This window comes from Coffea eugenioides, chromosome 3, assembly GCF_003713205.1.
Source record: "Coffea eugenioides isolate CCC68of chromosome 3, Ceug_1.0, whole genome shotgun sequence".
Classification (NCBI taxonomy): domain Eukaryota; kingdom Viridiplantae; phylum Streptophyta; class Magnoliopsida; order Gentianales; family Rubiaceae; genus Coffea; species Coffea eugenioides.
The window spans coordinates 34,618,670-34,643,456 of record NC_040037.1 but is presented as its reverse complement, the minus strand read 5'-3'; the positions used below and the strand labels follow the sequence as shown (position 1 = coordinate 34,643,456).

The 24,787-nt window shown below is 38.5% G+C and overlaps 1 protein-coding gene across 2 annotated transcripts; it reads left to right on the top strand.

The window, feature by feature from the left end:
- Window positions 1-10,938: 10,938 nt before the first annotated feature.
- LOC113764541 (pentatricopeptide repeat-containing protein At5g65560) lies at window positions 10,939-23,575 on the top strand. 2 transcript variants are annotated; one of them, XM_027308459.1, is made up of 8 exons: window positions 10,939-11,155; window positions 12,224-12,539; window positions 14,178-14,238; window positions 14,405-17,582; window positions 18,615-18,664; window positions 18,790-18,874; window positions 20,584-20,666; window positions 23,151-23,575. In XM_027308459.1, the coding sequence occupies exon 4, from the start codon at window positions 14,416-14,418 to the stop codon at window positions 17,218-17,220; it is 2,805 nt and encodes a 934-aa protein (XP_027164260.1). In that variant the 5' UTR covers window positions 10,939-11,155; window positions 12,224-12,539; window positions 14,178-14,238; window positions 14,405-14,415; the 3' UTR covers window positions 17,221-17,582; window positions 18,615-18,664; window positions 18,790-18,874; window positions 20,584-20,666; window positions 23,151-23,575. The 2 variants fall into 2 exon arrangements, with proteins under 2 accessions (XP_027164260.1, XP_027164261.1); XM_027308460.1 differs by lacking the exon at window positions 20,584-20,666.
- Window positions 23,576-24,787: the final 1,212 nt, after the last annotated feature.

Below are 24,787 nucleotides of genomic sequence, written 5' to 3'. Positions count from 1 at the left end.
ACTAGGTCGAAAATGCCAAATACCATACCATGATCATCAAAACAGGTTTGCAAAACACAGAAAACTGTAATCGGTATATCTCAGTCCATACAAGTCCAAATGCCGAAATTCCAAAGGCATATGTTAGCTAAGACCTCCAGCTTCCTTTCATCAGAAGACACCAACTTCAAAATCCAAACCAAAACCAGTCAAAATGTCCAATTACTATCGCAGTTTTCGCATTCTGTCCAAAGCAGAACAGCTACAGTAATTTCGTCATAACTCATTCTACATTAATCCAAATGACCTGAAATTTTACAGGCATCTCCATCACATCAATACCTACAACTTTCATGTTTTGAGCAAAGTCAAATTCGGCCTCTAACCCTATGATCCAAAACCGGACAGAATTGGGATTTTAAGAACCCTAACTTTTCAATTGTCACACCAAATCCAAAATTGATTGCATTTTCCTATCCAATACACCTCATAGAGTCATTATCAGCCATTACCATTCATCATACAAGGCCACAACATTCATTTCATATTAAACCAGAAAAATTCCCAATAAAATAAAAACTTCACCAAATCAATTCAAACCAAGATAAAAACCAGAAATTTTAGCACTCTTATCACTAATAAGCACAACATAAGCATCATTAGGTGTAGTAGGGTGTTTCAAGCTTCACTTACCAAGAACCAAGAGAGAAGAAGATGTTGGGCACCTTAATCCTTCAAACAAAGTTCACCAAACAACTTACTAGCTCTAGAAGGAAGAATTTTATGGAGTGAAATGGATGGAAGCAAATGTTTTTGGTTGATTTGCACCAAGTAGAAGCTTGAAAATTGAAGAAATCTCCTTCCTTTCTTGCTCAAGGTGGCCGGCCAACAAGGAGAGAAAAATGGTGAATTTTGTGCAATTTTTGGATATTTAACCTTTGGTCAAAAAAATCAAAATTGTGAATAGTAATTCTTAAAAGGCATCCAATAAGAAGATGACATGTGGCACTCTATTAAATGCATTCCTATCTTTCTTTTCTCTCTCACATCAATCACTTCACACACTCTACTTATCACTTAACACCCGATAAATTTTAAACAGTATCCGAAACTTAACCTTAATGGCCGAATTTTTTCGAACTTTTCGCACTAGTGGGTCCCACGTCCAATATATATTCTTAATTTTCTAAAAATTCTCCAATACTAGAAAAATCATCTAAAAACCATAATTGCTCATAAAAGCCACCAAGAAAATATTCCTAGGCCAGAAAATGCAGAAAACATGAAATTTAAGGGGAAAAACCCTAGGAAAAGTATTAGGGCAATACGGGTTCTCACACTCTCTCCCCCTTAAAAGAATTTCGTCCTCGAAATTCCTTATCATTGACTACTCCGGGATTACATTGAGCAGTATACTTAGCTAACAGATCTGTACCCCTTCACTGGCCAGGTTCATTAAATTCTTACCTTCCACGTCCTCTGATGGGTCAACATCTAAGGAGTACACCCGAGAGGACACTTTCGATCCATCCTTGTCCCCCTTCGACTGGGCAGGGTTGGTCGTAGTTGGTGGCAGAGTCCCTTGCCGCTCGCGCAGGCGAGCTGGACAGTTAGCAATTTGATGTTCGGCACTCCCACAGAGCAAGCATTTTCCTCCTTTCCTCCAGCAATTGTCCTCCGAGTGGTTTAATTTTCCGCAATACCCGCAGGGTCCACGTGCTGTAGAAGCTGAGCTTCCTCTTGACAGGCTCTCGTGTGACACTCCCGGCATTCTTACTCCTCCCGTTCCCCGCCCAAACTTGGGAGGGGTACTTTCATCCTCCTGTCCCGAACTACTTCCAGGAAATCTCCTCTTTTTCGCCTGGAAGTTTTTCACCTGGAGCCTAGCATTCTCTACTCGTTGTGCCTTCTCCACTGCTTCGCTGAAGGCGTTAATTTGGGCTGCCGCGAGATCCTTCTGGATTTCTACGTTCAGGCCCTGGACAAATCGCCGTATTCTTCGTTGCTCGGTCATGATGAGTTCGGGCGCAAATTTGGATAGGCGGGTGAACTGGCTCTCATACTCCGCCACAGTTTGGGCTCCTTGGCGAAGTCGAATGAACTCGTCTTCCTTCCTCTCCTGAACTAGAGGAGGGAAAAACTTCGCATTGAACTCTCTGATGAAGTTCACCCAAGTCCTAGGTGTCTGTTCTTGTTCCCACTTCTGCCTAATTACGTTCCACCAGGAACGGGCTGCCCCTTCAAGCTGGAACACGGCAAAAGTCACCTGCCGTTCGTCAGGGTAGTGTAAGGCTGCAAAAATGTCTACCATCTTCTCAAGCCACTTCTCAGCCACATCAGGATCGGGTCCCCCAACAAACTTTGGCGGGGAAAACTTTTGAAAGCGTTCTAGAGCTCTATCCTCGCTCTCAATATGATGGCCAGGGTTTCCGGGGTTTCCAGGGTTAGGGTTTGGGTTCTGAGCTTGTTGCTGCACTACTTGTGCAAGCAGGTTTGTCATTTGCTGCATAGCAGCAGCTATCTGGGCATTAGGGTTGGCTTGGGGTTCAGGATCAGGTCCAGTCGAGGTTTCCCCCGCACCCCTAACCGGTGTAGGTTGTCTAGTTCTGCGTCCACGGCCTCGACCACTCCGAGTGCCTTCCATCAACCTAAGTCAATCTAGGTCACCAAATAAATATACTGTTAAAGGGCACCTAACCCTCCTTTCCGTAGCACCAGACAGGAACAATGAAACAAGAATGAGCAACTCAAACATTTACTACGAAGAGCATTTAAACACATAACACGTATACATAGATCACATAACCAGATTAAGCAATCATGCGGAACAGTCAGTCAAGTACATACAATAGTACTATGAACAACTACTAGGTCACAACTAGGTCACAAGTGCAAAAGAACTCACGAAAAGCTTTTCCCCTTCTAGGGCTTCGTCCAAATACTTATATCTTAATCAAGGTTGATCATGCTTAACCTCACCCGATCAAACCACACGAAGTTCCATAGAATCGCCTTTCTAGTTCACCACATCCTTTCGTATCCGGGCGCAAGAATCTCGTCTAAGATAATTCACATCTCGAGCCGGCCGGTCCCAAGAGTAAACCATCCTTATTAAAGATTCCTACCCGACATACATACCTAGCTTCCTCGAGTCCCATGATAATGATTCGTACACTTATTACATGCCCGGTTCATAACTTACGCTCAAACGAGCACTTAGACATATTCATGAAATTAGGACCACAACACCACTTGGCCCAGTCTCACTCCACGCAGAGACCACGCGAAGTGGCTCTGATACCACCTGTGACAGCCCCACCTTCCCCTAAGGCGAACCAAAGGGGTTAGCGGACTGCCTGCCCAGCTCTCGCCAGGACTACGGTACAGTTACACGCGTTCGAATACGTTTCGGGAAAACAAAAGTGCGCTCGGACAAGCCATAAGTATCAAAATAGCAAAATAAAAAAAATGGAAAACTGAATAGTGGCCTGGATAGAAGAATCCAAACATCAATTTAACATATACACATTGAAATCCAACATTTACACCCATAATGGCATGCCAAAACCATTCATTAAGGAGTACACATTCGATTTGCCTATCAAAAGGAAATGAACCCGTTATACATTAGGGTTTCACTTCAAGAGCTATACAAAAGACATTTACAAGCTCAGTATGGCAATTGACTATCCAGTCCATTTTCAAAAACAATTATATCCCTGTAAGGAAAACAAATAACATGGAATGAGCCAAAGCCCAGTGGTATACCACCATTTACTTCCAATCCTTCCACCTAACATACCCCAACCGGGCCCGCACTCCATTTCAGTAGCTTTTGGTAATACTCGAGTTTACCGGAACCAAGGGTCTCATTACCACAAGGTTCCCCAGTACAGTCCCCGTGGCATGATAATTTTCACGGCCAAGCCCTCGCCGGCTCGATCCAATTAACTACCATACGGGGTTGAGCTCATAAATGCAGTAAAGCCATTGGATACTCGTCCAACGACACCAAATCAGTTTCCATGAATGGAATGCAGTATCTCATATATCCAGTGCAGTATTTCAGTAAAACAATCAATAGCCATGAATAAATTCACAAGGGGTGAGGGCGATCAAGTACACCCTCACCTCAATCATTTCCAATAACCAAGTAAGCCTTCAAGGCATCAAATACACATAGCACAAAGCCACATTATAACAAGTAAGTGAGTAGTATACTCACTAAGTAAGAAAATGGTGTTTCATACACCGCGGTCACCAAGACGTCGTGAGCTACCGTCACGCCCTAGAATCACGCAACAAATGCAATGAGACTCGATAACGAGTCATATAGCAATGCTAAACACAACCCCAATAGGGTTTCATATGCATAAATGAGCATAATAGCAAACCAGAAATTAGAAAATGGCCTTAGTCTTGGCCCCAAATAGAAAACTGTTTTGCCCTTATTATGCGGTAATGGTGTAAAATTCTATACGGTTATCGGATGGGGGTGTAAGACCCACCGTTTCAAAGCTATGAAACAGGGCTACAACAATGTAGAAGGTCACTCAATCCAGTTCCTAGCTTAACTAGGTCGAAAATGCCAAATACCATACCATGATCATCAAAACAGGTTTGCAAAACACAGAAAACTGTAATCGGTATATCTCAGTCCATACAAGTCCAAATGCCGAAATTCCAAAGGCATATGTTAGCTAAGACCTCCAGCTTCCTTTCATCAGAAGACACCAACTTCAAAATCCAAACCAAAACCAGTCAAAATGTCCAATTACTATCGCAGTTTTCGCATTCTGTCCAAAGCAGAACAGCTACAGTAATTTCGTCATAACTCATTCTACATTAATCCAAATGACCTGAAATTTTACAGGCATCTCCATCACATCAATACCTACAACTTTCATGTTTTGAGCAAAGTCAAATTCGGCCTCTAACCCTATGATCCAAAACCGGACAGAATTGGGATTTTAAGAACCCTAACTTTTCAATTGTCACACCAAATCCAAAATTGATTGCATTTTCCTATCCAATACACCTCATAGAGTCATTATCAGCCATTACCATTCATCATACAAGGCCACAACATTCATTTCATATTAAACCAGAAAAATTCCCAATAAAATAAAAACTTCACCAAATCAATTCAAACCAAGATAAAAACCAGAAATTTTAGCACTCTTATCACTAATAAGCACAACATAAGCATCATTAGGTGTAGTAGGGTGTTTCAAGCTTCACTTACCAAGAACCAAGAGAGAAGAAGATGTTGGGCACCTTAATCCTTCAAACAAAGTTCACCAAACAACTTACTAGCTCTAGAAGGAAGAATTTTATGGAGTGAAATGGATGGAAGCAAATGTTTTTGGTTGATTTGCACCAAGTAGAAGCTTGAAAATTGAAGAAATCTCCTTCCTTTCTTGCTCAAGGTGGCCGGCCAACAAGGAGAGAAAAATGGTGAATTTTGTGCAATTTTTGGATATTTAACCTTTGGTCAAAAAAATCAAAATTGTGAATAGTAATTCTTAAAAGGCATCCAATAAGAAGATGACATGTGGCACTCTATTAAATGCATTCCTATCTTTCTTTTCTCTCTCACATCAATCACTTCACACACTCTACTTATCACTTAACACCCGATAAATTTTAAACAGTATCCGAAACTTAACCTTAATGGCCGAATTTTTTCGAACTTTTCGCACTAGTGGGTCCCACGTCCAATATATATTCTTAATTTTCTAAAAATTCTCCAATACTAGAAAAATCATCTAAAAACCATAATTGCTCATAAAAGCCACCAAGAAAATATTCCTAGGCCAGAAAATGCAGAAAACATGAAATTTAAGGGGAAAAACCCTAGGAAAAGTATTAGGGCAATACGGGTTCTCACACTCTCTCCCCCTTAAAAGAATTTCGTCCTCGAAATTCCTTATCATTGACTACTCCGGGATTACATTGAGCAGTATACTTAGCTAACAGATCTGTACCCCTTCACTGGCCAGGTTCATTAAATTCTTACCTTCCACGTCCTCTGATGGGTCAACATCTAAGGAGTACACCCGAGAGGACACTTTCGATCCATCCTTGTCCCCCTTCGACTGGGCAGGGTTGGTCGTAGTTGGTGGCAGAGTCCCTTGCCGCTCGCGCAGGCGAGCTGGACAGTTAGCAATTTGATGTTCGGCACTCCCACAGAGCAAGCATTTTCCTCCTTTCCTCCAGCAATTGTCCTCCGAGTGGTTTAATTTTCCGCAATACCCGCAGGGTCCACGTGCTGTAGAAGCTGAGCTTCCTCTTGACAGGCTCTCGTGTGACACTCCCGGCATTCTTACTCCTCCCGTTCCCCGCCCAAACTTGGGAGGGGTACTTTCATCCTCCTGTCCCGAACTACTTCCAGGAAATCTCCTCTTTTTCGCCTGGAAGTTTTTCACCTGGAGCCTAGCATTCTCTACTCGTTGTGCCTTCTCCACTGCTTCGCTGAAGGCGTTAATTTGGGCTGCCGCGAGATCCTTCTGGATTTCTACGTTCAGGCCCTGGACAAATCGCCGTATTCTTCGTTGCTCGGTCATGATGAGTTCGGGCGCAAATTTGGATAGGCGGGTGAACTGGCTCTCATACTCCGCCACAGTTTGGGCTCCTTGGCGAAGTCGAATGAACTCGTCTTCCTTCCTCTCCTGAACTAGAGGAGGGAAAAACTTCGCATTGAACTCTCTGATGAAGTTCACCCAAGTCCTAGGTGTCTGTTCTTGTTCCCACTTCTGCCTAATTACGTTCCACCAGGAACGGGCTGCCCCTTCAAGCTGGAACACGGCAAAAGTCACCTGCCGTTCGTCAGGGTAGTGTAAGGCTGCAAAAATGTCTACCATCTTCTCAAGCCACTTCTCAGCCACATCAGGATCGGGTCCCCCAACAAACTTTGGCGGGGAAAACTTTTGAAAGCGTTCTAGAGCTCTATCCTCGCTCTCAATATGATGGCCAGGGTTTCCGGGGTTTCCAGGGTTAGGGTTTGGGTTCTGAGCTTGTTGCTGCACTACTTGTGCAAGCAGGTTTGTCATTTGCTGCATAGCAGCAGCTATCTGGGCATTAGGGTTGGCTTGGGGTTCAGGATCAGGTCCAGTCGAGGTTTCCCCCGCACCCCTAACCGGTGTAGGTTGTCTAGTTCTGCGTCCACGGCCTCGACCACTCCGAGTGCCTTCCATCAACCTAAGTCAATCTAGGTCACCAAATAAATATACTGTTAAAGGGCACCTAACCCTCCTTTCCGTAGCACCAGACAGGAACAATGAAACAAGAATGAGCAACTCAAACATTTACTACGAAGAGCATTTAAACACATAACACGTATACATAGATCACATAACCAGATTAAGCAATCATGCGGAACAGTCAGTCAAGTACATACAATAGTACTATGAACAACTACTAGGTCACAACTAGGTCACAAGTGCAAAAGAACTCACGAAAAGCTTTTCCCCTTCTAGGGCTTCGTCCAAATACTTATATCTTAATCAAGGTTGATCATGCTTAACCTCACCCGATCAAACCACACGAAGTTCCATAGAATCGCCTTTCTAGTTCACCACATCCTTTCGTATCCGGGCGCAAGAATCTCGTCTAAGATAATTCACATCTCGAGCCGGCCGGTCCCAAGAGTAAACCATCCTTATTAAAGATTCCTACCCGACATACATACCTAGCTTCCTCGAGTCCCATGATAATGATTCGTACACTTATTACATGCCCGGTTCATAACTTACGCTCAAACGAGCACTTAGACATATTCATGAAATTAGGACCACAACACCACTTGGCCCAGTCTCACTCCACGCAGAGACCACGCGAAGTGGCTCTGATACCACCTGTGACAGCCCCACCTTCCCCTAAGGCGAACCAAAGGGGTTAGCGGACTGCCTGCCCAGCTCTCGCCAGGACTACGGTACAGTTACACGCGTTCGAATACGTTTCGGGAAAACAAAAGTGCGCTCGGACAAGCCATAAGTATCAAAATAGCAAAATAAAAAAAATGGAAAACTGAATAGTGGCCTGGATAGAAGAATCCAAACATCAATTTAACATATACACATTGAAATCCAACATTTACACCCATAATGGCATGCCAAAACCATTCATTAAGGAGTACACATTCGATTTGCCTATCAAAAGGAAATGAACCCGTTATACATTAGGGTTTCACTTCAAGAGCTATACAAAAGACATTTACAAGCTCAGTATGGCAATTGACTATCCAGTCCATTTTCAAAAACAATTATATCCCTGTAAGGAAAACAAATAACATGGAATGAGCCAAAGCCCAGTGGTATACCACCATTTACTTCCAATCCTTCCACCTAACATACCCCAACCGGGCCCGCACTCCATTTCAGTAGCTTTTGGTAATACTCGAGTTTACCGGAACCAAGGGTCTCATTACCACAAGGTTCCCCAGTACAGTCCCCGTGGCATGATAATTTTCACGGCCAAGCCCTCGCCGGCTCGATCCAATTAACTACCATACGGGGTTGAGCTCATAAATGCAGTAAAGCCATTGGATACTCGTCCAACGACACCAAATCAGTTTCCATGAATGGAATGCAGTATCTCATATATCCAGTGCAGTATTTCAGTAAAACAATCAATAGCCATGAATAAATTCACAAGGGGTGAGGGCGATCAAGTACACCCTCACCTCAATCATTTCCAATAACCAAGTAAGCCTTCAAGGCATCAAATACACATAGCACAAAGCCACATTATAACAAGTAAGTGAGTAGTATACTCACTAAGTAAGAAAATGGTGTTTCATACACCGCGGTCACCAAGACGTCGTGAGCTACCGTCACGCCCTAGAATCACGCAACAAATGCAATGAGACTCGATAACGAGTCATATAGCAATGCTAAACACAACCCCAATAGGGTTTCATATGCATAAATGAGCATAATAGCAAACCAGAAATTAGAAAATGGCCTTAGTCTTGGCCCCAAATAGAAAACTGTTTTGCCCTTATTATGCGGTAATGGTGTAAAATTCTATACGGTTATCGGATGGGGGTGTAAGACCCACCGTTTCAAAGCTATGAAACAGGGCTACAACAATGTAGAAGGTCACTCAATCCAGTTCCTAGCTTAACTAGGTCGAAAATGCCAAATACCATACCATGATCATCAAAACAGGTTTGCAAAACACAGAAAACTGTAATCGGTATATCTCAGTCCATACAAGTCCAAATGCCGAAATTCCAAAGGCATATGTTAGCTAAGACCTCCAGCTTCCTTTCATCAGAAGACACCAACTTCAAAATCCAAACCAAAACCAGTCAAAATGTCCAATTACTATCGCAGTTTTCGCATTCTGTCCAAAGCAGAACAGCTACAGTAATTTCGTCATAACTCATTCTACATTAATCCAAATGACCTGAAATTTTACAGGCATCTCCATCACATCAATACCTACAACTTTCATGTTTTGAGCAAAGTCAAATTCGGCCTCTAACCCTATGATCCAAAACCGGACAGAATTGGGATTTTAAGAACCCTAACTTTTCAATTGTCACACCAAATCCAAAATTGATTGCATTTTCCTATCCAATACACCTCATAGAGTCATTATCAGCCATTACCATTCATCATACAAGGCCACAACATTCATTTCATATTAAACCAGAAAAATTCCCAATAAAATAAAAACTTCACCAAATCAATTCAAACCAAGATAAAAACCAGAAATTTTAGCACTCTTATCACTAATAAGCACAACATAAGCATCATTAGGTGTAGTAGGGTGTTTCAAGCTTCACTTACCAAGAACCAAGAGAGAAGAAGATGTTGGGCACCTTAATCCTTCAAACAAAGTTCACCAAACAACTTACTAGCTCTAGAAGGAAGAATTTTATGGAGTGAAATGGATGGAAGCAAATGTTTTTGGTTGATTTGCACCAAGTAGAAGCTTGAAAATTGAAGAAATCTCCTTCCTTTCTTGCTCAAGGTGGCCGGCCAACAAGGAGAGAAAAATGGTGAATTTTGTGCAATTTTTGGATATTTAACCTTTGGTCAAAAAAATCAAAATTGTGAATAGTAATTCTTAAAAGGCATCCAATAAGAAGATGACATGTGGCACTCTATTAAATGCATTCCTATCTTTCTTTTCTCTCTCACATCAATCACTTCACACACTCTACTTATCACTTAACACCCGATAAATTTTAAACAGTATCCGAAACTTAACCTTAATGGCCGAATTTTTTCGAACTTTTCGCACTAGTGGGTCCCACGTCCAATATATATTCTTAATTTTCTAAAAATTCTCCAATACTAGAAAAATCATCTAAAAATCATAATTGCTCATAAAAGCCACCAAGAAAATATTCCTAGGCCAGAAAATGCAGAAAACATGAAATTTAAGGGGAAAAACCCTAGGAAAAGTATTAGGGCAATACGGGTTCTCACAGAACCACTCACCCACTGGTTGAACCAGTAACCCGTTCACCCACCTCTTCCGCCGGGTTCCCCTCCGGGTCGGGTTTAATAACTATGAGAAAGGATCTACCTTTGAACCGACTGTCATCACATTTAATTGAATAAAAAGTCCATATATATCTATAAGTATGCAATTTGCAATTCTGCAGATGGCCATTTCCGCATAAAAATTATAAGCCCTAAACGTCTAACTCCCTGGCTTCGTCCAGCGCGGGGGCCAAAAACTAGTTATATTTTAAAGTGGGTTGCAAAAGTTAGAAAAATACCCAATAAGGTAAATGAGATTTTTCAAAGTAGAAAGATACAAACAACTGAAACAAGTATCAGGCCAGTTTTCTGAAAATTTTCCTTTTATTTATTCCCTTCATCATCATTATTATTATTATTATTATTTATTCCCTTTATTATTATTATTATTATTATTGTTAATCTTTCTGTAACTTTGCAGTTCTGCACAGCTTCAGTAGCCGTCTCCTCCCTCGACCTCGATTCTGCCTCTCATTCTTCTTTCCTCCCTCTCCTCCCCCGATTTCACCACCACCCGAAAGCCTCCTTGATTCGCCCTTTCAATTTTCCTTTTCTTTTTCTTGGATATCTGCCACCCATTTGCTGTTTAGTGAAGAGTCTTCAAAGAGATTATTTTGGGTTAAAGATTGATTTGTTATGGCTGTCTTTCTGTGCAATTTCTCATGAATTGGATGCGGGTAAGTGTATTTTTTTAATTATTATTTGTTTATACCCTAAAAGTCTCTGAAAATCATGGTGAAAGCCTCCGTTCATGGATCTCTGATGAGTCAATATGGGATGACTCGGCCGCGCTTTGAGTCCCGGAGTCGACTCGGCCCGAATCTTCCGAGTCTGAACGAGTTTCCACCGGGTCTACTGTCTCCGGGATATGGCGTGGAAGCTGAAGTTCCAGTGATGAATCGGGTCGGGTCGACTTGGACTCGGCCAAGTCTTCAAACCATGTTTTCGATGATGCCTGGATTCTTGTATTTTCTGAATGTGAGTAGTGTCTTTAATTAGCATTTCGATTAGTCAAGTAAGTCCTAATTAGCATTTCGATTACTCACATTGGCTAATGCAAGTCAAGTTTTCCGCTTCTTTTCTCTTTCCTTTTTTCACTTTTTTATTCTTATTATTGTTGAGTATGGACACTTTTTTTTGGAAGCTTGGAATTAGGGACATTGATTTATTCGTTTATCATGTGTGTGGAAGCTTAAGTGTTAGTTTTTGCTTTATGATAATCAAATGCATGCTAAGTATTTTGTTTATCTTAAGCTGACTCAACTTTTGGCCTAAAAATTGTAAGAATGCAGATTAATTTTTCAACTAGTTTTTACCAGCTATGGGAAGGTGCTCGTGGTTGAAATCTTGACCTTCCTTCCTCTCAACTGAAGTTTATTTTATCTTATCTTTTTAAAGGAAGAATAGTCTAATTAAAGAATTTTGTCTCAAAAAATAAAAATTTTCATTTTTTGATAGAATTTCTAGCTGACACGTTGTACCTAGGGTCCAATTTTGAATGGCGACTCCAAATATTTGAAAAATTCTTTTCCTAGATTATACCGGGCATTTGATCGTCGCATTTCCAAGGTCCCATTTTTGGTCGTTTCTTCTTTTTTCTCTTTGCTTTTAGTTTATATTATTTAAAAATAAAAAATAAAAAACTAAAACCACTGGTGGTTATATTATATGTATTGGTCTAAAATAATGTGACACTTCAATAACATCTTATATCTATGTCTAAAGTGTGCATCTCCTCCAACCAGGGAACAAGTGGACCGGGCTATTAAAAGTCTTGATTAATTGTTGCAGCAGGCCTGACCCGAGCAAAGAAGAAGAAAATGATGACATGGTGGCTGGAAATGAGGACTACTGAAAGGTTGCCATTGAGTTCTTTCCTGACAGCGTCATTTCAGATGCATAAAGAGGTCTTGAAGAGTATTCCTATAGGTGGTAGGGATGGTGGTTCAGCCAGGAAAGAAGTCATTGGGATTGTGATTGGCATTTAAGCACTTGGTATTGCAAACATTCAAATAGTGCTTTTGGTTGGGTCTAAGGTTTATTTTATGACAAGTATAATTGGTTAGTATAAAATGAATATATAATTATAGATAAATAACATCCCTTATCTTAGTATAAAAAGTTTTACTTTACATTTGCGATTTTAAATTTATTGTCCATCTATGTAGAATATCTGGTTCCATTACTATTGTAATTGGACTTGTTTAGGGTTACTTGCTGTTTGGTAGTCTCCTTTGCCGTGTAACCACTTTGGATATTCAATTTAGCACACTAATTCAACTTTCTAATTAGAATTTTGCTACAATAATTTCTTATGTTCATCAAGCTTCTGCCACCAAAGTGCAGGAATTTTTGCCATTTAACAAAATTGTTATTTGCAGGTAAAATATGTAAATTGCAGTTTACAAGCTTTTCCTCAACTTTGTGGCTATAATTTCTGTATGGTTCTGCCGTGTGTTGATGAAACTTATAGGATTTGAAACAACTTGAACTTAAAATGTAGTCGTCAACTTTGCTTGGTGTTTGACAATCAAAGATATTAACTTCTGTTTGCCTTTGACTCAGTTTTTATGTCCCTTTGTCTTGACTGCGATTGTACGAACCCTGAAACTATATCCTTTTTGTACACAATATTTATTTTTCTTTTCTTCTGAAAGTTAGATTGCACAGTGTCTTAATCTTGGTTTAGCTTTCAAATTTTTGCACTTTCTCTTAATTTTTTAAGTGTTGACTATGTGTTTGCATGAATTATTGCATTTGCTGCTTGATTTTTTTATTTTTGGTTGTGTGGACTGTAGAAAGTATGAAAAATTCTGTTAACTAAAACTTCCAAAGTTACTGATTGGGTTAGGCAAGCAAGTTATTCCAACAAAAAGATCCCATGTGCTTATTTGCAATTTAATAGTTCTTATTTTTCAACTAACATTCTATCCTCTGTTTTCCCCCTTTTAAACTATCTTTGATTCTGTAAGGAGAATGTAGATGCTATTATGTTTTAACATTTTAAGCAAATCTCTGGATGTCACAGTTCAATAAATTGCTCACAAATCCGTTTTTGCATCTTCTCTTAAATTGTGACAGCAAGTTCAAGACAAGGTCTATGCTTTTTGGTGTTGAGTTTGTGGTAATTGGCAAATTAATTGCTATTAGTTTTTGCCAAACCCTCTCTATCCTGTGATTCTACCTCCCTTTGAACTGTATCAGAGCTTTGAATGTATATGCTGTTATGAACACCAGCTGCTTTAGCACTTACAAGAAAAGCTCTGGATGCCACGTTCAATTAAGTTGTTCGAGCTTGAATATTTGTTTTTGCTTCTTCTCTTAGATTTTATTAGCACAGCATGTTCAAGGCAAGGTTTAGGCTTTTTGTCTATGATTATTTTGTGGTAATTGATTTTGGCTTTCAGCTGGTGGTACTGTTATAGAGCAAGATTGGACCTTGTACCAATGTTCAGCTCTTTCTTACAGTCTCAAAAACCTGCATTCCTAAAACATGTAGAACTTGTACACCTTTTTTCTTATTAGAAGTAATTCTGAGATTGGATGTTTGGCATTTAGGATGTTTTGCATGTATGCAAAATTCATGAATCAGATATTTTGTTTGTCACAATTTAGAGTGTGTGATGAATTTCACATTTTTTGAATTGCTTATGGTACAGTTCTTCTCTGACCGTACTAGTATTCTGACTTCTTATTTAGGGGTACTGGCTCTTTGCTTGCTCAAGACAGTCTTTTCTGGTGTGGAATTGCTTTTAAATTGGTATGTTAGTCTCATTTGGTTAGCTGTCTCTTTTTTATTCTTTTAACACGACTAATTCTCTGTTTTATTTGTGTGCTATATAAGTAGAGTATGATGTTGAGTTTGAAATGTTCCTTTATGGATTTTGCGTTGCTCTCAACTTACTTTATGTATTTGTTTTTCCCAGATGCCAATTCCATGGTCTGGAAGAACTCTCTCACTTGCGCTGTCCGATCCTTTAGCACCATGATTATAAGATCAACTGCCACTGTCAACCATCTCAACAAGCCAGGTCCATCTCCTCTCATTTCCAAGCACCCATTTTCCATTGCCCCTTCTTTGCTCCCTATCACTTCTCCAGAACCCAATATTAATCCTCCTGTACAAGACCTCTCCGCCAAACTCTACTCCCTCCTGTCCAATCCCAATTGGCAAAAACACCCATCTCTCAAAAAACTAATTCCAATTTTAACTCCAAACCATCTTGCCAATTTCTATTCCCAATTTCCCAATCTCAATCCCCAAACGGCTCTCAACTTCTTTAACTATCTTTCCTGCATTCCATCTTTTAAACCAAGTGTTCAATCATATTCTTCCTTGCTGCATATCTTGATCCCCAATAAGTTTATTGGGTTTGCTGAAAAACTCCGCATTTCAATGATTAAGATCTGCGAATCCCCTGAGGATGCGCAGTTTGTTTTAGGTGTGTTGAGGGATATGAATAATAGTAAAACTGATCATGATAATGGGTTGCTTTTTAAGATTAGTCTAAGGTGTTACAATACCATGTTGATGATGTTGGCAAGGTTTCTTATGATTGATGATATGAAATGTGCGTATGTTGAGATGTTGGATGACAAGATTTCGCCAAATATTTATACTTTTAATACCATGATTAATGCATATTGTAAGTTGGGGAATGTGGATGAGGCTGAGTTGTACTTGAGTAAAATTTTGCAAGCTGGGTTGAGGCCTGATACTCACACGTTTACGTCATTTATTTTGGGGCATTGTAGGAAAAAGGATGTAGATAGTGCTTTTAGGGTGTTCAAGGAGATGGTTAAGAAGGGTTGTCGGAGAAATGAGGTTACATATAACAATTTAATTTATGGGTTGTGTGAGGTGGGGAAGTTAGATGAGGGGATGCAGTTGTTTAAGAAAATGGGGGAGGACTATTGTTGTCCTAATGTTAGGACCTATACGGTACTTATTGATGCATTGTGTGGTTTAAGTAGGACAATGGAAGCCTTGAAGTTATTTGAAGAGATGAAGGAGAAAGGTTGCGAGCCCAATGTTCATACTTACACTGTTCTCATTGATGGCATGTGTAAAGATGGTAAACTTGATGAAGCGTCGAGGTTGATGATTCTGATGTCGGAAAAGGGATTTGTTCCTACCATAATTACTTATAACGCTCTGGTTAATGGTTACTGTATGAAAGAAATGGTGGATGCTGCCTTCAAGATATTGGAAGTGATGGAATCTAATAAATGTAGTCCTAATGCCCGAACATACAATGAATTGATTTCTGGATTTTGTAAGGCAAAAAAAGTGCACAAGGCCATGGCATTACTTAATAACATGCTTGAAAGAAAGCTAGCTCCAACTATTGTAACTTACAACTTGTTAGTCCATGGACAATGTAAAGAGGGTCATGTTGATAATGCGTTTAGATTGCTTAGGTTGATGGAAGAGAGTAATGTAGCACCTGACAAGTGGACTTATGGTCCTCTAATTGATGCATTATGCAAAAAAGGCAGGGTTAAAGAAGCTAATGCGTTGCTTGATTCTCTCAAAGACAAAGGCCTGGAGGCAAATGAAGTGATGTATACTGCTTTGATTGATGGATATTGTAGGGCAGCCAACATGGATATTGCTTTTAATTTGTTTGAAAGGATGCTTGGAGAAGGCTGCATTCCGAGCTCCTGCACTTATAATGTGCTGGTTAGTGGGTTGTGCAAAGAGGGCAAAATGCATGAAGCATCTGAATTATTGGAAAGGATGTTGGAGAGAGGTGTGAAACCCGATGTTGTTACTTGTTCTATTCTCATTGAGAATATGCTAAAAGAATATGCCTTTGGTTATGCCTATGCAATGCTTGATAAAATGGTTTCTCTAGGATATAAACCTGATGTTTGCACTTACACTTCCTTTCTTCTTGCATATTGCAACCAAGGGCAGTTGAATGAAGCAGAGAATGTGATGACTAGAATGAAAGAAGAAGGCATTAGGCCAGATTTTATGACCTACACTGCATTAATGGATGGGTATGGACGTTTAGGATTGATGGACGGTGCATTTGATACCCTTAGACGTATGGTTGATGCTGGATGTGCACCTTCTCAGTATACCTATGCTGTATTAGTTAAACATCTTTCACATGAAAAGCATACTAAAGGAAATGTAACTGAAGTCAGACTCGATCTGAAAGGTGGGGTTCCTTTAATAAACATTGCTGATGTATGGAAAGTGATGGATTTTGGTACTGCTCTGATGCTTTTTGAGAAAATGACTGAATATGGTTATGCACCTAATTTGAACACGTACAGTGCGCTTGCTACTGGACTTTGTAGAGAAGGAAGAATTGAAGAAGCTTGGAAATTGTTTGATTATATGCATAAGCATGGTTTGTCTCCTACAGAAGATATGTATGATTTGTTGATAAACTGTTGCTGCAAGTTGAAAGTGCACGAGAAAGCCCTGCAGATTCTTGGTAACATGGTCAAGCATGGTTTAATACCACACTTGGAGTCCTTCAAATTGCTTGTTTGTGGGTTATATGATCAAGGCAATAGTGACATAGCGAAAGCAGTATTCTGTTGGCTGCTAGAGTGTGGCTACAATCATGATGAAATAGCTTGGAAACTTTTAATTGATGGCTTACTTAAGAGGGGGCTTGTTGACAGTTGCTCTGAACTGCTGGACATCATGAAGAAAAATAATTGCCAGTTAAATCCCCAAACAGATTCAATGTTAATAGAGGGTCTTTTTGAGAGAACATAGGGCGCATAGAATGGTGATTCTGTACCTCTTAGACGAATTCTTTTACTGTACTGGTTAGAGTTACATGTAGTATATCTCACATATGTTGGAAGAGTCCTCAATTTTATATGTGAAGGAATATTTCCAATTGCGCTTCTTAAGATAACACCTTGATTGACTGAGACTTCTGATTTGCCTCGTCAAAGTTCAATGGAGCAGCCCAATAATTCAGGATAAGCAAATTCTTTCAATGAAGGAGAGGCAAGTAGTCACTTACTATTTTACGTAAGATTGTTGTTCAACAGAGGTGAGGCAAGTGAACCGTCAGCGAAGTTGCTACACCTTCATGGTTGCAGCATCAAGATGTTGTGCTTTCCTACCAGGTAGTTGCTTTCAGTTTGATGTTTCCATTGCATCATGTTCCCTGTTTATGAAGTGTTCTTTTTTGTAATATGTAGGAGGCTATAGTACACATTACATTTTAAAATTTTTTATTAATCAAATTTATCAAGTTCTGAAATATCTTTGTTGTGTTTGACTGTTTTAGTAGTGATCAATCTACTTAATATTTCAGGCATGGTTTGAAACAGGAGTTGATGTTTCCTTTGGTGATACAAACCATGGCTGAAAGACCATCATGAGCTTCAATTTGAGCTCTATGGATGGAAGCCCATCTGATATTTTTGGGCCTGAAAATAAGCTTGATTCTTCTTACTTTTACATTTCAAATGGGATAGTGCCGAAGGTTATACTTCTCTTCTACTTTACCTAAACTTAGGAAGAACAAAAGAAGGAAATCCCACACCAAAGCATGCTTAGGGGCAATAAAAAAAAACAACACTATTACAGATGAGAGAAGTCTAGATTTTCTTCACCTTTTTTTTGGGGGATAAGGGGGAGTGGGGGTTCTGGATGGTCGAATTTAATATCTGTCTTCTGTCATGTTAGTCTTCCCCTTAACCTATGCAACATTGAAAGTAATTTCCTTTTGTATTTTTATCTTCAGCAGTGTTATAATTTGAAAGTTGCACCTTTTCTTTGTCTCAGAGCTAGTGTTTCAATTTTCTACTTCTGGGTGTTGTCTTTTATATGAAATTACATGAGCTGTAACGAATAAGGAATTGAAAGTATAATTTGCCTAATGTGCCAAAAAGAAAAACTGAATGACAATGAGAAATTTTTCCAGAAAACATTGAGCCTGCTAACAAAGTGAATGAGTTGAATAAGTCGTCCTCATATGAACCTGTTGCTCAAAGAGGATTCCTTTTTGAGGCACTAAGCATGATGAGATTCATTGCTTTACTTAGTTTTTTGTTAAAGTCTGTCTTATAATTGCTAGAATGCTGAGTTTAAGATTCCATTTTCTTTGTTAAATCTTTTTCCCTTCAGAATTGTGATATTCATTTGTACCACAGGGATCTGTTAGAAGCAATTCAAGCCAGAGCATTGACAGAAAGTGGTTAAGGTATGGGTTAAGCTACCTTTATGAGACTCATCATTTGGCTTCTCAAGAAGACAAATCTCTGCTCCATATGTCAAATCTGAACTATGGTGGATATAAAATATTCTTATTTTCTGTACTCTTTTCAGTGTGAAGCTTCTCTCTCCATTAGGACCTTTGCGTCCTTGATCTTCTGAAAGAAAGCCTAGATGGTTGAGAGGACAGATTCAACAGGTTTTTTAAACATCTGAACCTCATTTTCCCAAATTCATTTCGCATCTCAAATATATTATCTTGTTTCGAATGGAATACCACTTTCTGTGTTCTTGAATTTTTTTTTTTTTTTTTTTAGCAAGACAACTGTTATATTGATAATCATTTGTTCCAAAGAGGATGTCTTTAGTCGTGAAAGATACCTTGAGGAAAAAGCATAGTTTTGAACGTTGTATCACTGAAGTTATAGATGAAAGTTTTCTATTTTACAATAGTAAGGTAACTGCAAAAATATGTATACATGTTTTTGTGTATGGTTATAGACTATGAAAGGTTTTGGGCATGGTCTGGGTCTGGGTCTGGGTCTGGGTCTGGGTGTAGGCCTGGATGGTAGGCAGACCCACACCCATAGTTCTCTTTCAGGGTTGTTTTGGAAGTTTAGAGCTAGACCAGTGAAATTTTCATGGATCTACTTAATAGCTGCAGTTAACATGCCTCTGTGCAGTTATAAGATTTACCAGGATGCTAAAGTTTCTTACTAAGAGTCTTCTACCCTTATCAGACATGATATGACATTGGCACTCTGGTATGTGATCTGTGTGTGACACTTCTTTTGAAGTTTTGGACTCCTCAGTCAATGAACACGAAGAAAAACAGAGGAGGAAGCAAAAGGTCCAAGGTTTATATCATGGTTGAAACTGCTAGGAGTGCATGTGGATTTTTATTCTAAATATGATGTGTATTTTCTTTGCTTCTTTTACATCTTCTTTTCCTGTGCAACACTGAGGAATTATTAAAACACAAATACATGTTTAAATAGATATTTTCCATTTAAACATGTGGTACAAAATAGTTTAAGTGGGTTTATATTGTCATATTTTCTTAATATGCTTCTTACAAAAGAGGAGACAGGACAGCCCCCTGTACTCATGTCCAAGTCTTTAGAGGTGTTTTGCCATATCTTAGTTATAGAAATTAATGAATATTGGACGCTAGACACATTGCTGTACCCAACTCCCATACCTGAGACCAAGTAACATAGGTGCTAATTTGCTGCTTATTTTGTTCTTGACGAATTGATTTTGTTATAATCTGAATAACATCAGTATCATCCTTGCAATTCAGTCTGAACTAGTTTCTAACTGGCCTTCTCTCCTAAAACTTTATCTTGCTGAAGTTGTTGTAGATAGATTGTGTACTGTTTCAGTCTTGTAGATCAGCCCCTTCTTAGGCTAAGGGGCACCATTCGTGCTGGTATGTTGTAAGTGATTCTTATGATGTAATTATGTCTAATCATGTACTCCCTCCCTTTTTTTATAACTGACGTTTAAGAAATTTGCTCTTAAGTACTTTTATCTGTCGTTTTACTATCCCCATGCAGCATTAATTATTTTTTCACAATTTTACCCTTTTATCTCTCTTTTCCAATACAGGGTTCTTAATTACTACTCCTAGTTAGTTTGCATTGCTTTTGGCCTAGTAAAACAGCACCATTTAGTACTCTAGTGAGAGAAAACATGGGTGAATTGGACAATTAATGAGGGTACAAAAGAAAAGTAGTGTATAGATTTAAACAATGAAAAACTTTTCTTAATTGGTGTGCAAAACCTTAAACGTCAGTTATAAAAAAAGGGAGGGAGTAAGTTGAAACATTTCTTGCATTTGGTTACCATAATTGCAGATAAATTCACTCACAAGAATGAATTTTAAGAGCTCAATAACCATTTCAGAGTTCGGGGGCTTGATGGACGTATTTCTGTGGACGCACTTATGCCTCCAACTGGGAATTTATCACTGCAATATGTTTTTTCAGGTACTCGGATGATGTATGTCTGAGATGTGGTATATTCCAGCCATTAATTCCCCAACCCTACCCCACACAAAAAAAAAATGAATAAATGAATAAAAAAGAAGAAAATTATTGTTATTCCATGTGATATGGCAAAAGAAGGGACAGTTACTAATTGGCTGAGAATGTTCACAAGGTATTGATACCTTGATTGAGAAAGGATCTTTTGAGTTTTGTCCAAACTTTGCTTCACTTCTAGAGAATTCCTTCAAAAACTAAATTGAAAATTATAGCAATCTTGTCAGGGAAGTGTGTCATTTCACGTTAATCTCTTTCCTAGCCAGTTTAACATTACCTCCTTGCCACAGTAATACAATTCTGACATAAAGATTCCATGCGACTACATATTATTTCTGTGCCACCTCTGTGTTGCATTCCACCATTCTGATCATTTAGGCCTCATTTCATTGACCAATATATGCAGCTTAGGAGAGTAACCTGAATACTTAACAAGAGATTTCACTGTTGGCTAAGTAGGTGAGCTTAAGAAGAGTAGTTAGATTTCTCAAAGCTGAAAGCTTTATGCCAAACCTGGGATTGTGAATTGTTGTCTTTTGGTGATGATTAGATTCCTAGCCAATGAAATTGGACAAAAAGAGTGTTACATCCTTTTTGACTCAAATGGAGGTATTGGCCAAGTTATGCTCTCTCTCTTTTAGGAATTCTCAAACTATTACAATTCCAAAACAAAATTTAAAAAATGAATGGTAACCTTGTCAGATCAGTGGTGTATCTGACAATAATCGGTCTTAGAGCTAATTTAATGATGGCCTCTTTCCCATAGTCTGGAGTCACATGAATAAGCATTAACTTCCTATCAGCTTTCTGTCAAACTAATGACAAAAAATTTACATCTACTGTCAACTTCTGAATGTTCAAGATTGGCCCTAGGTTGGGTGGAAAGGGGGGAGGAAGTGTAAATAAAAAAATGGTCCTTGGTGTGCCAGCACAAAAACCTTCTGCTTCAGCATTCAACCATTTGAAAAAATGAAAATTCTTAAAATCGCAAGTTGAAAACATAAGAAAAAAATTATAAGAGAAAATTCATGGAATGCGATTCATACTTAGAAGATTATGGCTTCTTTAAGTTATAAGAGAAAAATTAAACAAAATGAAAAATAGAAGGACTACAATTGCAACCATATTTTTTATTTCTCGAAATGCTATTGTGGAAGTTTATTGTATTCTCATAAAAAAGTAACTAGTTAGCAAATTGATTTTAGAGACAGTTTGTGCTAAATGCTACATGTTCTATGTTGAGTATTACTGTTATTATTTCCCAAATGCTGTAGTTGGAATTCTATAAATCCAAAAAAAAAAAGATCATGAAACAACTGGACAAAATTGAAATTTTCCTTACAGGTCTGTGTTTTGACCTACCTATACACTTTTGGAGTTGTAAAATGGGGTCACAGGTCTGTGCTATTGATAATTTCAAGTTCTTGGATTCATGCTTCCTTTCATATATTCAGTTTCTTGCTCCTTTGCTGTCTGTGTTTCGACCTAGAATACTGAAGTTCAGTACAGCAAGGGGTTGCAAGTAACGTCATCTTTTTAAAGATGAAAAAAAATTATATGATTGGCAAGATTAACATTATTGTTTTCAAAATCAATTGTGAAAGAGAATCAGCTGTTAAATGGCCAAAGACACGATGTGATTTGAAAGTATATCTTTGAACAATGTGCCTTAGTAGATTTCATGGTCCTAACCTTTGCCATAGTCATAGAATTGGCCACTCACCTGAGCTTCAACTTCTATCTTGTCCTGAATTTGGTTATACCTGAGGAAGAATCTTGGATCTTTAATGGAAGAAATCTTGCTTATACTTGGTGGTCGTTATGATCATTTATCATGCACGAAATTATGAATAATGTGATTTATTTTGCTTTCTTGCTTCCTTATTTTATCTTTGTAATTGATAACTGATCAGGCAGTGACCAATTGCAATAGAAGTTAATTTTGCTGTATGCTCCCAGATGGATGTCAACATGGACTTTAAATAAGTTTCCTCCTGATCTTTTTGGTGCATGACCTAGTTTTCTGATGCTTATCGTGACATCTTCGTTTAACTTGTAGAACTTGCCTCTCTGGGAAATGAAAGTGGAGTTTCCTCCATGTATAATTTTGGGCGTCAAAATATTGAGCAGTGAATCATGTTGTGAGAAAGGTCATTGTATGGTCTCTAACTCTTTTAAAGTTTGGTTGCTGTCCTTCAGTCAGTGCTTTTAAAACTCAAATCAGACTGGCCAGTTTGACCGGGAACCCGTTGTCTTGTTGAAACTCTGGATTTTCTCTGCCAAATTCAAATTTTTCTGGAGGGTTTTTCTGCTTTTAGCTGAAACCATATCATGAAAAGATTGAGTTCTTCTATCTTCTTCCTTGAGCCATTTCACATGATTATTTTTTCTGCCAAATGATCTTTTTCTATTTGCATATTTTCTTTGCAGAGTTATTGCATCGTGTGATTATTCCATGGCTGCTGCTTGTTGCCTTTGTTGAAACTTAAAAGGCCTGAAATCAAAATGAAAACAGAAAAGCAAAAAAGAAAGAACGGATGAGAAGAGAACGAGAACAGAATAAAGAAAATAGGCAAGGTTCTGTGTGTGTTCGTCGCAAGGAAAGAAAACATTGATCAAAGTAAGGAGGAGAAGTCGATGAAGGAAACAAGGATGAGTCAAATGGAGTGGTGAAATAGACGGAAGGAAGGAAGGAAATGGTGTTCAGGGAAAGGGGACAGCAGAAGAAACAGGAGGAATTTGTTGTAATTGTTTGATGGCTTTTATGCTTTAAACTTTTGAGATATTCTATAATGACCCATAACTTTTGAAACTGTAAATTCCCCCATGAATATTTTAATTTGGCAGCTTTAAAGTTCTAAATTCATCAACTATGAATCTGAACGACAGATATATAACTAACCAATGTTCCTGCTGGGTTGTTACGTCTTATTTAAAGTTTATTGTAAAAGAATACAAAAGAAACCAGTTTTAAGGCCCATTTGTCTCACGGGAATTAATTTGGAGAAGGTTTGGTCCATCTTTTAAATCCTGATGCTTATAGAACAAAAAAATTTGTTCGTATTTTGAAATTTGTTTATAAAACTAAAGGTAGAGATGACCAAATAAGATAAACTAACCCTTTTTTATTTGTTGATAACCATCCATTGATCCCTTTAGATACACACCTTTTCCCTATTATAGAGCTATAACCAATATATGAAATAGAAAAAATTATCCGTCGTTACAGTTTTCAATAATTTAAATTCTTAATATCATTTGAGGAGTGATAAATCTTTTTTATACTTTCAACGGTAAAATTAAACTCATGGGTATAGTACTCAAAATGGACTACAAAACCCCTTACAAAATAGAGGGTTAAAAATGTATAAAAAAAAAACACTACGAATAATACTATTCGTATATCAACTTGTAGTTAAGTCCCTGGGAGCAATCCAAGAGTTGCCGGCTTTTGGATTGACTTCTGGGATTAGGTTTAGTTAGTCAAATTTCGTTTCCGAGAGAAGTATATCAACTTGTATACAAATCATAGGAGGTCTTACTAAAGCTTTTTCCTTGAATAATAATCTCTGACATAATCCATTTTTGTTTTCAAAATCACTCCCAGAGTGGACTTCCAGCATGGTAAGGTGGATTGACCTGCCTATCACCAAAAAAAAAAGAAGAAGAAATAATTTATTTTGTATCTAATACTTTATAATTTCATGTAAATAGTTCGCATGTAAAGTAATTAAAATAAAAAAAAAAGCATGTCAAATAAATGAAGTCAATAAATTGCTTACATATCTCAATACACAACGAATCAGAACCACTGAGGCTCCAATAGTAGGATTACTAACAGCAAAAACCTTAAAGCCATCATCCGTAGAAAGGGCATTAACGCCACCACTTACAAGCAAAATCACTAGAATTTTTTTAGTAACTAATAAAATAGGGAGTTTGAGTATTGAAAATTTTTTTTTTGTTTTGTGGAAATTCGGGGTAATATGTCACTATACATGAATATAATATGATGGAACCCCTCTTCATTATAAATATCATGATAAATAGTTAGTTTGTTTGGACTG

Coding starts and splice junctions, on each gene's coding strand:
- LOC113764541 (XM_027308460.1), top strand. CDS start 14,416: ATGGTCTGGAAGAACTCTCTCACTTGCGCTGTCCGATCCTTTAGCACC.